Source organism: Dipteris shenzhenensis, chromosome 27, assembly GCF_047967505.1.
Source record: "Dipteris shenzhenensis isolate YYH24624 ecotype China chromosome 27, Dip_SZ_1.0, whole genome shotgun sequence".
Classification (NCBI taxonomy): Eukaryota; Viridiplantae; Streptophyta; class Polypodiopsida; order Gleicheniales; family Dipteridaceae; genus Dipteris; species Dipteris shenzhenensis.
In genome coordinates, this window is record NC_141622.1 from 3254340 (window position 1) to 3267835 (window position 13496).

Below are 13496 nucleotides of genomic sequence, written 5' to 3' on the forward strand. Positions count from 1 at the left end.
CACCGAACAACATCAAACAACTTCTATGATTTTTAGGAATGTTGACTACTGCGAGCAGATTTCTACCGGATTATGCAAAAATCACAGCCCCTCTTCGGCAGCTACTAAAAAATAATGTAAGATTTCAATGGTCCTCCGAATGTGCAGTTGCCTACAACAAACCGAAAGTTCTCTTATCTTCTACAGCTATCCAAAAATATCCCAACTTCAACAAATCATTTCTTCTCTGAACCGACGCATCCAATGATGGGCTGGGAGCAGTTCTCCTCCAAGAAGACTTTGGTGATTATCATCCAATTGCTTTCATTAGCCGATCCCTCACATCTGCAGAAAATAATTATTCAACTACAGAAAAAGAACTACTTGCTGTTGTTTGGTCATTCTCAAAACTTCATCCATACTTGCATGGAACAGAAGTAACAGTACAAACAGATCATCATCCAATCATACCTCTACTTCAAAAAAAACACCCTCTAGGACGATTGATGCGGTGGATCCTTGCATTACAAGAGTACTGTTTCACAATGCAGTACACTCTAGGTAAATATAACATAGTAGTAGACGCTCTATCCCGAAGTTAAGATATTCAACAGGTACAACACATAAACCCTATTGATCTCAATCTAGGTTTGTCAAACCATCCCGAACCTGATCCTATTTTAAAATTCCATCCACTATTCAACCAATTGACCTCTCCTCTTTCCCAACATTTCAACAACAAGATCATGAAGTCTAAATCATCCTTGACCATCTTGTGATCCTAAGTGTCACCCCAACCAAAAACATTTCCAAGTAAAAAACAATGTCCTATTTCACATCTCAGCTCATCAAGAACCACAACCATACATCCCTAGATCACTTCATTTACATTTCACCGACTATTTCCATTTACACCCACTTTTGGTCATTTAGGTGTCCAGAGAATCCTACAACTTCTAAGACCTAATTACTATTGGCCCAAAATGCGCACTTACATTACAGATCACCTTCGAGCCTGCACAATTTGTCAAGCCACTAAACCATCACATTCTAAACCCCCAGGTCTATTACAAAGCATAAAAGTGACACAACCTTTTGAACTAGTTTCATGGGACATCATCGAACCCTTCCCACAATCTCTATTAGGAAATACATTCATAATCATTCTAACCGAATACTTGAAACGTTGGTGTGAAGCTGCCAATAGCCATTCCAGACATCTTGGCTAACATAGGCACAAAGTTCCTAATTGATCAGCTTATCTCCAAACATGCATGCCCTACAACACTGCTTTCCCAGGGTTCAAATGTCAAATCACGAGTGATGGCAGTGCTCACAAAGTGTCTCGGCATCAACCTGTCCTTCTCCAGTCCTCACCATCATCAAACAATTGGTTTGACAGAAAGATTAAACAAAACATTCAAGCAGATGATCCGAGTGCACATCAGCCCAGAACATGACAATTGGGATCAAATCTTACCGTATGTGCTTCATGCATATCGAACAACAGTTCAAGCATCGTCAAGAATAAGCCCATTCAGAGCCCTCTATGGACGTGACCTGCAGTTCCCACCTCAATTACTGAATGTGGTCATACCGACAAAATTCAAAGACGCTGTAGAATGGTACTTTGTTTGCATGCTATATCTCATGCTACGTGACAGTGCCATGTGTCGTCATCCCCGTAGCACTGCCACATAACAACAGTTGTAACCGAGTCTAATTGTATGCATGTAATAAAGGAAGGATGAGCAACTTTCTTGGTAGTTGCAGCCAGCACTAGATTCCTGTGTCGAAGCATTTCACAGTATGTGCCTCCATACTTTTTTTTTTTCCCAAAGAATGTGTCCTCTTACTTATATACATTTATTAATGTATGGGGGGACATACTGGCTCAACTTTATTATATTCCTATTTGTTTTGGACCATAGAGGTTAAACAACCTATGCTTGTCCATGGATTGATTGATTTATTTGGGTTAATTAAATTATTTTAAGGTATGCTTAAGAAGAGTGCACATTATTTAAGAGGGTAGGATTAGAACCCAGAATCTTGTCTTTCCCACATGTGAGCCCTACCACTAAGCTATAGAGCGGAATAGCATACCTAGTGCTAACTAAAATATTATGAATGGTCCCTCTTCCCCCTTCCCCTTTAGTACTTGCTTAGTTCTTTAAAGCCCCCTTCAAATGGTCCCCATTTCCCCTCCCCCCTTAGTACTTGCCTTCTTCTTTAAGGCCCCCTTCTTAAGTGGTCCCTCTTAATTGAAACTCCTCCCTTCCCCCTTTATGCCCTTTTTTCACCCTCTTCTCTTCCCAACAACTAATAATGGGAATTTCCCATTTTTCAATGTATGGAGGGACCTACCACTCTCCAAAGATAAATTATAAATGGTCCTCCATGCCCCTTCCTCTTTGATGCCCCCTTCATAAGTGGTGGGTCCTTCTTTAATGCCCCGGAATCCCCAATACTCATGGCTTTGCGATCTTCCTTTTCACCCTTTTCTTTCCTCACAACTAATTATAATAGGAATTTTCGGACATTTGTTGCGGCCACTTGAACGTGGAGAGATGTTGGTGGTTAGTTACTGATATATATCCTATATAGCATTTCTGCGAGAAAAGCAACCTGATCTAGCGGCGGAGGACGTGGACGACGAGGAGGAGCGAGGGGGAGGCATGGCTTCCTCGCTCTCGTTCAGTTTTTTCATGCACAATCGCTTCATTGACACTACCTTTCTGTCGCCACCTTCTCACCTGCATTCCTTCCATCCTCAGTTGCGAAGGGGCACCTCCTCCTTTCAACTGAGTCCCTCCGGAATCCGGTACTTGATCTCCTCAGATCGTCCAGTATTTGCAATGCGAGTTGAGCTATCAGACAGCGCAGGCGGGGCAGCAGAAACAGCGACTCCAGAATCGTCCCCTATGTTTGCTACTGAGACAGGAAACGGAAGCACTAGTGTCATGTTGGGTCTTGAGGAGGACCTTGAATGCATTGGAACCGGAACGGACGTCGAATGCGTGGTTCCTAACACCGACGGTAGCATTAAATTCGGTAGTAGGATAGCTGCAAGAGCTGTCAATACGGGGAAGACGTCAACGACAAAAGAAATAGAGTCACCCTCGGAAACGCGTTTAGAATCGACCTCTGTAGTCCCTGGAGCAGAGAATATGAAGTCTTTGAAAAGGGAGGGCATCATGTCTTTTGATCAACAAGGCCTCTTAAACGATATATGGGATTCCGTCCTTCTAATATCTCCGTTCTTTTTCTGGGGTACGGCCATGGTGGCTATGAAGGGAGTTTTGCCAAAGGCTGGGCCCCTTTTTGTTGCAGCAACACGGCTTATTCCTTCTGGATTTATTCTTCTTGCTTTTGCAAATTACAAGCGAAAAAAGCAACCTGCAGGTCTAAATGCATGGCTCGCCATTGCACTGTTTGCGTTCGTTGACGCTTCTTGTTTTCAGGTGGATCCGCGTTCCATTTTATGATTCGACACGGCTAATGGTCTTGGGGTGTAGCTTTTTTGTCCAGTGCTTGAAAAGCAAAGCGAAATGGAGCATGGTTGAGAATGTTCCGTTTTGGCATAGCAAAGTTTTTTCTGTCTTGGTGATCTAGTTAACGAGTGATACAGATCATTCTGAAATTCAGTCTGTGTATTTTTTGCATGTTTTGATGCAGGGCTTCTTGGCCGAGGGATTAAAAAGAACAAGTGCTGGTCTCGGCAGTGTAAGTGTCACCCTTTGAACCGTGTCGCAACATCTCGCTCTTGGTGGCGGTTCATGATGGTCAAATGTTGCCTCTGTTTTTCTCTTCTTGTTGAGATCGGCCTTGTAGTATTCGCCTACCCGTTTTATCATATCAATTAAAAAACGGATGAAGGCCTTTTGATTTCTTGATTAGGTTTTGGATGGAAATGGAACAGAGATTGGTCATATGACAGTGCCTACATGGGCAGGCCTATTCTTTTTTCTTCACTTAGTTCCATAATCCGTCTACCCTTGTGTTTCAATTAATGACCAAGTAAACGTCAAACTTATGGGTTGTTAGACTTCGAAGGCTTAAAAGCCTAAGCTAGAAATCTCAGATTTTATCAAAAGTTTTTACTTGTGTTTAATAGATATGTGCCTAATGCTCAATCATAAGATAATTATCGGTATAATTAATACCACTATGCCTACCAAGGTATCTAAATGGCCTCAAGTCTGGCCTCATTTATCCTATATCTAATACATCAAGGCTTGCCTAGGAGCATACTAAAGGTGTTGGCATGTAATTAGGACATGGAAAACCTATGGACATGAATGTCCTTAGATACAGGAAGCAATTGATCTACGTGCTAGCTCATAAGATATAGCATATGGCTAGGTGGAGCTCAGTGAGGGTCCTAGTGATTCCAAATTATGGAATTGCACCATGTGTAGCAGCTTATCACCCTTGCGTCAGCAGGGTGCCTCAGGAGCTCCTGATGTTGCAATGGCAGAAGCTGCGGAGGGTAGCCCGGCAGTGGTTGAGAAGGGGATTCAGAACCCAGGTGTGCCTGTTCAGCAGAGCGGGCCTGTGACTGATCCTATTCCCTCTCGCCCCTCTCCCCCGCCGGACCCCTCTCCCTCTCCACTCCCTCCCCCTCCTCCGGAGTTCCCCCTTCCCCCCCCTCCATCCCTTGCGACTCCTGCTATGGTCATCCTCACCCCCTTCCCCCCTCCATAGCAGCTTCTTCAGCTTCCCCTCCCTCTCACCCCCCTATCAAACCTGCCCCGGATCCCCTGCTAGTAGGCAAGGGCACGACCGTTTTCGTCAAATACACAAGGGCTCACACATGTGTAAAGAAAAATAAGAAATGCAATGAAATATTTTTATTGGAAAAAACAATTGAAAATTCATGTGCATGTGTAAGGAAAAATAAGAAATGGAATGAAATATTATTATTGGAAAAATCAAGTGAAAATTCCTTGCGATTTTACATTACTTCTGTCGTTGAAGGTCAATTGCCACTAGTGGGCAACTAGTTGGAGGTAGTCAATTTGAGCGCTTCTTGAAAACCTGAAGCAAATGAGGGTATTGTGCCAAAAACATATTATTGACCCCCTTTGCATCCATGGTAGGATAATGCTAAAACTTAAGTAGTACTCCTTGTTTTGTTTTTCTTCGCACATCTACTTTGGACGTCCTTGTGCCACAAAATCTATGGTGGTATAGGCTAGGGACTGCTTTTTTCTTACCTTATGAAAGCTCTCTCTTCAGTCACGTGCTAGTGGCTGAGTTGAAGCCTCCATGGACTGATCAAAGTGTGAAGCAGACCTGAAAAGGGCAGCAATGTATCGAAGACATCAGAAGCAACAATTGTTGGCTGTTTTTGACAGTCCAACAATCGCATAACATAATTATCAGCAAAGACGACATCTCTACTGATCATAACGTTCCTAATACTTGGCTGGAATAACTGATAGCCTTTGCTTTCTGAAATGTAACCGATGAAGATGCATTTACGTGCCTTGTCCTCAAGTTTGTGCTGTAATTGAGATGGAACATGTGCATATGGAAGGCATCAAAACACTTTCCAGGTTCTCCTTGGCTGAAGTAGTGAGGTCACGTTGATGAAGCAAGTTGTTGACCAACCTCGTCCCTGAAGGTAGAGCTGATGAGTTCACTCTCCACGAGGACGAGGCGTTCTGAAATGAATCAGCAGCCTAAGAAATGCTTGAATAAACGTGTCCAGATGCCAGTGAATGACCTCAGAGGTGCCAAAATGCAAGCCCTCATGGAAAAGCAGCAAGAATACGCCTCGAAATGGAGAACTGAATGAACCCGAATTAAAAACCAGCAACTATATGCCCTGAAATGTAGAGCTGAGTGCTGCAGTAGGTCTGGACTCCTCAGAACAGCTCACCAGAGCACTCAGGAGTCAGAAGTGCAAAAACAGGCTGTCCATGTGGAAGGTGGCTCCCTAGAACAATTGGAAATGAAGTAGCAGGCCTACACAACGCAAACCAACTGTTGTAGATGAGCTGGAGGCTAAGAGCAGTTCGGAGGTTGCTGGAAATGCAGCTTCAAGGTGATTTAGGGTTTCAAAATGAAGGAGCAGATGAGGAAAACACATGAAATCACCTCTGATGTAGATGGTTATGCTGTGGCAGCACCAAAACAACTCGAAAATGCCTCCAAAAGTGACGAAAATGTCCAGCCAATGCCCCGTGGGTGGTCGTCTCTGCTGCAACAGCCTGAAACCCTAAAAACAGGATAGAACAGCTCCAAGAAGGCTCGAAAATCCATGTGTAGATGTCTCTTGGAAGGAGTGTCAACCAGCAGCTTGTGGAGAGGCTGGACGGGTAGAAATGGTCACAAGAAGATGCAAAACAGAGGCGGAATGAGGGCAGCAAGGATGGTGGCTGTGCAAAAACCCAAAAAGGGTAGAAAGCAGCTGAAAGGAGACAAGAATGTGAGGCGGAAATGAGTAGAGCTTAGGTGGTTGCAGGAAGAAGGGCTTAAGCAGAATTAGGGTTTTAGGTTAGGGTTAGGTCCAGGATGATGTGGCAGCTATGGCAGGGTTAACCTGCTCTGATACCATGTTAGAAACATGGTGTGAGGGTGAGAGAGAGAGAGAGTCGAGGGAGTGAAGAAGTGATACTCAAATGAAGGCTTGTCATTCATTCATCAAGTATGACATGACAAGTGAAGTACAAGCCTTATATATAGGCTACTTACTCACACACTAGCACCAAATGCATATAAGAACACGTGGCACTCACTCATGACTCACACACATGAATTAGTACTACACACCAACACATCACATCACATCACCACACTCTTTGGCTATGATATCTCCAACATGTGTGTGTGTAGGAGTGCCATAATGTGGTGTCTGTGAGAGAAAATTGGGCCCGCCGCTCGATAAACTTCCACCATAAGTCCTTAGACTTGTTACTAAACAAATGTTTAAAAAGTCCTCGGTCTGGCGACAAAGTTTGCTTCCTTCGACAGACTAGACGACGCTACTCGCGTATCGTCTCTGCCTCACTCAGAGGGTGATAGTGTCAAATTTGAGTTGGTGGTGTAGATGTCACGATCTGTGACGTATTCCTTTCTCTATATCTAGACTTATGGATGGTTTGATGAATGGACACTTGTGGAAGGGTATGCCCTTTCGACGGGACACTTCCTATGAGGCACAACCCTTCACAAGAGACATTCTATGGAAGAGACACTTCTATTGTAATGTACCCTCTCATCAAGGGTCACACCCTTCACAAGGGGTACACACCTCTTCATGCACATACACTTTGGAGTACACACCTTTTCATGTGTGACTCTTCACTCTCTATATAAGAGAGGCCCAATTGTATGGATGACACACTACAGATACACTACAGACACTCAAGCAATACAATTATTCCTTGTTCTCTGCTATTTCAGTCTCCTTTCTGTTCCTTGGCACATTTCTAAATATAGTAAATCTAAGATTTCTTAAAGTGGTATCAGAGCAAATTTCGCTCCTGCCTTTAGGAAATGCCCCCCACCTTCTAGCGCCTATCTGATACATCTTTTTCCGCTAGAAGGACATCCGTGCACATTGTGCATGGAAGAGATGGAGAGGATGAGCGTGAAAATTTTTAGCGCCAACCCTGCCTAAAGTCATCAATGGCCAACCCTGCCTAAAGTCATCAATGGCCTCTCCATCTCCCACACATCACGAGTTGATGTGAATGGACACGATAAAAATCGTGTCTTTTCATGTGCTTGGGCTGTCCCCAAACCAAGGGACGCACCTTTTCCACCATCGGACACACCTTTTGATAAAGAGTCTTGACTCTTCACCCAAGGGACACACCCCATCGTGGCAAAAAGGACACACCTATTCATGGGGGGACACCCCTTTTAAAAACAGAGACACACCCCTTCATGAAAAGGTGCACCTATTCCAAGGGTCACACCCCTTCGAATAGGCACACCTTTTGGCACCAAGCACTTATAAAAAGGGTACCTAGAGGGGTTAAAATGCAAAAACCCAGCCCCAAACCTTAGGTCTACCCTAGCTACCGAAGGGTTAAATAAACCCACCCTTTAATTTTTGGGCAACCACCCAATGTAGGCAGCCCAAACGAAAAGAAAAAAGGGACGTACCTTTTCAATGCCCTACAGCTTTTCGTCAAACAGGTTGGTCTCGCTGCCCAGCCCCTGCTTTCTCCATTTCGCTGCCAGCTCCTTTTTTTGCCATTTCGCTGCCAGCCCATGCCCTCGCCATTTCGCTGCCAGCCCCCTCGCCATCTGCAGCCCCTAGTCTCGCTCGTTTATGGCCCTGTTTCCTGCCAGCCTGCAGCGTGAGCACAGCGCCAGCCAGCCATTCTGCCGCAAATCAGCCTGCAACCAGATTTTCGCCATTGACAGCCTGCCTCCCCCTTTCTGTTTCGCCAGTCTGTCTTGACATCAGCAGCCTGGTGCGCCAGCCCCTATTGCGATCCAGAATTGGGTACCTGCAGCCTGTTGCGCCATTGATAGCCTGCTCCCCTTGTTTCGCCACCTTTTTCCTGCCAGATCAGCAGCAGTTTCAGCCTCCTATCGCGATGAAGACAGCCTGTTAAATGCCGCTCCTCGCCACCCATTGCAACATGGACCTCCGGACAGAAATCTGCAAGCCTTTTCTACGCAACAAATTGGCAGATTAAATCATTGCCAGGTGGAGTCTTTCCATTCTGCTTTTAAGGATTCTCTTGTCATTCTCCAATTACAGTAAATGAAAGACGCTCCTTTAAAGCATGGAAACCCCTGGTAACTCACCCGACATTTCAAGGACACCTCAGGCATCATCTACCACACAATATCGTGTTCAGATTGCACAACCAGCCCATTTCGGAGCTTTGGCATCGTGGGTCTTCTGTGTCACGTGCCCTCCTAGTGATTTGGACCACATCCTATACCTTCTGCGTGAGGCACCTCAGTTACATTACTTCCTCAGCACAGTACAGGTTGTGTTCCACGAGACACGAAGATACGCAGAACCCGATTTTGCTGTCCATCTTCGGAGAGAATTTTACCCCTCACCTTCGGCATCTCCAGGGTACTCTCCACCTCCTTCAGCTCCCAGATATCCTCCCATACAGGTTGTACCTTCCCCAAGACAGTATTTACACTCTGAAGGCACTCCTTCTGGATATCCTCCACTTCCAATAGCAGCTCCTTATCCCTTTTCAGATCCGTGGACTCTGCAACCTACTCTTGTCCTCTCACGAGCAGTAACACTACTTTCGGCATCACCAGTGTTACCTCAGAGAGGACCTCCTTTACCAGACTTCCACGGGTGGTTTCATCCTGCCTCGCCTACCCCCTCCAACATGAGCAACCTCAGGGAGCAGCCCGAATCCTCTTCTAGGAATGGTACAAACTAGAGTGCAAGTTCGTGCTTTTCTCACGGGGACCTCAGATATGTCGCAACGCTTGCGTGCAGCTTCTCCAGAGATCAAAGACTCAAGTCCAAAAAAGACCCCTGAAGTCAACGTACAAGGCGAAATACTACTGCAACTTTAAATTTCCCAGCTTCAGGACAGCATCTCCGACTTGGTCCAGAAAGTCCAACAACTTCAAGATTCTCGCAGTATCACTTATACAGAGGATGACGTGACGCAACCAGACGACTATGCAGATTCATTCTCACCTGAGGTAGAAAACACTGAACTACGTGCCCTCTACCGTTTACTTCAAGCTTCCAAAACTAAAAGACTTGACATCAAACTTCCGGAAGCCTACATTGGTCAACGCAATCGCCGAACAGTTGACCAATGGCTCGCAAAAATGCGCATGTATTTTGATACTGTTGACCTCACTGAAGGCAAAAAGATCGCCTTGGCAACCTCCCTCCTCAAGGATACAGCTTTTCTATGGTGGCAAAGACGCTTAAAGGACGGCAAAAGTGTGTTAACATGGGAACGTTTTGAACACGTGCTCCGTAAGCAGTTCATACCTGCCAATGCGGACTTCCAAGCACGATCAAAACTCCGACAGTTGGAGCAAACAGGCTCCTTGTCTTTCATCATCTCTTAGTTCACCACATTGGTGCTGGAGATTGATGGTTTAACTGAGGATGATCGCCTTCATGCTTTCATCTCAGGCCTAAATCCCTCGTTACACATTGATGTCCTTAAAGCAAACATCACCACCACAGCTGGCGCTATTGCTTATGCAGAGCGCATTACAGATTTTCAAAACACAGGGAAGCAGAGTGCTAATCGCACACAGAACTCTACTATGGCCAAAGGTGCTCGCCCTCAAGATAACACCAGGTTTTGAAAAAACTCCGGCAATCAAGGTCAGCGACAGCCTCAAGATCTCGAGAAGTCTCAGAAATCGTATGCTGGATTCCAACGGAAACACTCCTCCAAGGATCGCGCATCTTCTTCTTCACAAAGTCATTACCGAGATCCCCAACATAAAGGTGCGACCACTGACAAGAAGAACAACTCCAGCACAAAAGGACTTTGTACCATCTGTACAAGCGACCATAGATGGTTCGATTGTCCCAAGCGACCAAAGCAAAATTCCAATATGGAACCTAGCACTTCCCAAACAGAAGATGCTACCCCAGCACAAGACAAGAAAGGCAAAGCTGTTCGAATGGCGAATACCATCCACCTGAGCCTTGCCAGCAACCCCGAACCTTCCCTGGCCACTCAAGTACTTTGTGTTGAAGGATCGATTCGTGGAACAATGGTCACTATCCTCATCGACAGTGGTTGCTCTCATAATTTCCTAGCTAGTTCGATGGTCGACAAACTTCGGTTGACCACCAGTCCTAGTCTCATGGACTATCAGATTGAACTCGCAAATGGAACTACTTTCTTGTGCAACACGAGAATAAAAAACTTGTCTTTTCGCATCCAACATTATACGAACAAGTTGAACTTCGACATCATGCCTCTTTTTCGGTACGATGCCATACTTGGACAACAGTGGCTCTACGACTATGATCTATCAATCAGTTTTCGCAGCCATACTATCCAGTTTGTCCACGAGGGAAAACTTATTGAGCTAACTGGTTTTAGGGACTCTCCTTTAACCCCAGTTGCCTCTGCCGTACAAGTAAAGAAGTGGGTTCGTAAACGTCAAGTAAAGACTTCACTTCTGTTGGTCACGGCAGTAGAGGAGACACCAACAAAGGACCCTCGTGAATACCTCAACCAATCTTTTTTCCAGCCCTACTTGGATATTTTTCCACAGGAATTGCCAAAGCAATTACCACCTCGACGACCAGTGGATCACCCAATCGAACTTATTCCTGGCAGTAATCCACCGTCGTAACCTCCTTATCGGGTTTCTTACACTCAAAATGAAGAAATCCAAAGACAGGTCACCGAACCACTCGACAAAGGTCACATTCGGCCCCCAGTGGCAGCCCTTTCGGATCTCCTGTACTACTTGTGGAAAAAAAGAATAAGTCAATGCGTCTCTGCATCGACTACCGAGCCCTTGACAAGCTCACTATAAAAAACAAGTATCCATTGCCTCGCATCGATGACCTCTTCGATCAACTTCTACACGCAACACAATTCTCAAAGATTGATCTTCGTTCAGGTTATCATCAAATTCGCATACGAGAAGGTGATGAGTACAAGACAGCTTTTCGAACAAAGTATGGACACTATGAATGTTTGGTCATGCCTTTTGGGTTAAACAATGTCCCGGCCACATTCATGACACTAATGAACGACATCTTTAGGCCTTTCCTCGATAAGTTCGTCATCGTTTACCTCGATGACATACTCGTTTTCAACAGATCCCTACATGAGCACAAACAACATCTTAACCAAGTTTTTGAAGTTCTCCATGCAAATTCTCTCTATATCAACATTGAGAAGAGTGGGTTCTTTAAGACCCAACTTGAATATTTGGGACGTGTTATTTCAGATCAAGGCATCTTTGTGGATCCCAAGAAGGTCGAGGTAATCCAAAATTGGCCTACTCCTAAGAATGTTCATGATGTCCGCTCTTTTCTTGGATTGGCAAACTTCTACCATACAAAGGTCTATCAGTTTTTTAAAATCGCAGCTCCTATGTCCAAATTATTGAAAAGCACAGCAGTTTTTCAGTGGCTTCCCGAAACAGAGTATAGTTTCCAACAACTCAAGCAAGCACTCACTACCACCCAAACCTTCCATTTGAGGTCATGACCGACGGTTCCGACATCGCTACAGGAGCAGTCTTGATGCAAGAAGGCAGAGTTATTGCTTTTGACAGCCATAAACATTCTGATATCCAAACCCGATACCCGGTTTATGATAAGGAGTTTCTTGCCGTTGTAATGCTTATTGCTCTTGGAAACATTATCTCATGGGAGCCGACTCGGTGGTCAAGACAGACCATCACTCTCTAAAGTATATCTTTACTCAACCAGTCATGAATGCTCGAGATCTGGACGACTCCGACGCTACTTGGCTATCTGATGAAGACTTACAGCAGTACCCTGACATTTCTCAGTAGTATTTTCAGAATTTAGAGTGATATTTTCTACATCAGTTCATTATCTCCACCAGGGTCTTATTTTGAGTGGGAGGGGATGTCACGATCTGTGACGTATTCCTTTCTCTATATCTAGACTTATGGATTGTTTGATGAATGGACACTTGTGGAAGGGTATGTCCTTTCGGCGGGACACTTCCTATGAGGCACAACCCTTCACAAGAGACATTCTATGGAAGAGACAGTTCTATTGTAATGTACCCTCTCATCAAGGGTCACACCCTTCACAAGGGGTACACACCTCTTCATGCACATACACTTTGGAGTACACACCTTTTCATGTGTGACTCTTCACTCTCTATATAAGAGAGGCCCAATTGTATGGATGACACACTACAGATACACTACAGACACTCAAGCAATACAATTATTCCTTGTTCTCTGCTATTTCAGTCTCCTTTCTGTTCCTTAACACATTTCTAAATATAGTAAATCTAGGATTTCTTACAGTAGAGCCTTACACTCTTGATTGTACGAGCTATTGCACAGTATAGAACTAAGAGGTAGTGGACGAGTGAAATGTGTGGTGTGTGAAAGTAGCTAGTCCCTGCTATGCGTGACGGAGTTTATGATTTTTAATCTTATGAGTGACTATCGTGAGATTGAAACTGTACTATGTTGTGTTTTTAGAGGATGGGTTTGGGAATGTTCCTAGATTCATCTAGGTATATGCTTCTGTCGTATTAGTGGACATGCAAATTTCATCTTGTGAAGTTTTCGTCCAAGTTGCGGCCTACCGGTATTGGGATAATTATTTTTATCTTAAATGGTGCGTTGCCCTATCAGCTAGATTTAGATGCTCGTTTGGGAGAGACTAAAATGAAATCGTTTAGAATCGTTTAGACTTCACAAGTAGTTGTAGCTTGAATGAAGAGATTTTTGACTACTTTTTGATTAGCCTTCTCCTTTAGTGCTAGTCTTCGTCATGGCTGAGTTTGGCCTTCACCTCCAGAGTGTCAATTCAGTACGAAGACTTTGTATAAATGGATGCTCAAGTATGTGTGGGTGTG

General features: G+C 44.6%; 1 protein-coding gene across 4 annotated transcripts in view; it reads left to right on the forward strand.

Moving 5' to 3' along the window:
- Nucleotides 1–2565: 2565 nt before the first annotated feature.
- LOC147883745 (nodulin MtN21 /EamA-like transporter family protein) overlaps nt 2566–13496 on the forward strand; it is an 85697-nt gene continuing 74766 nt past the window's right edge. For 2 of the 4 annotated variants that reach the window (XR_015543679.1, XM_087398836.1), the window contains exons 1-2: nt 2566–3443; nt 3658–3705. Coding sequence is in view for 2 of the 4 variants with exons in the window: in XM_087398836.1 (XP_087254962.1) it covers nt 2658–3443; nt 3658–3705 (834 nt within the window). In the remaining 2 variants the exon portion in view is untranslated. The remainder of the gene's footprint in view (nt 3444–3657; nt 3706–13496) is intronic. The other 2 variants (XR_015543678.1, XM_087398835.1) reach the window with 1 other exon arrangement.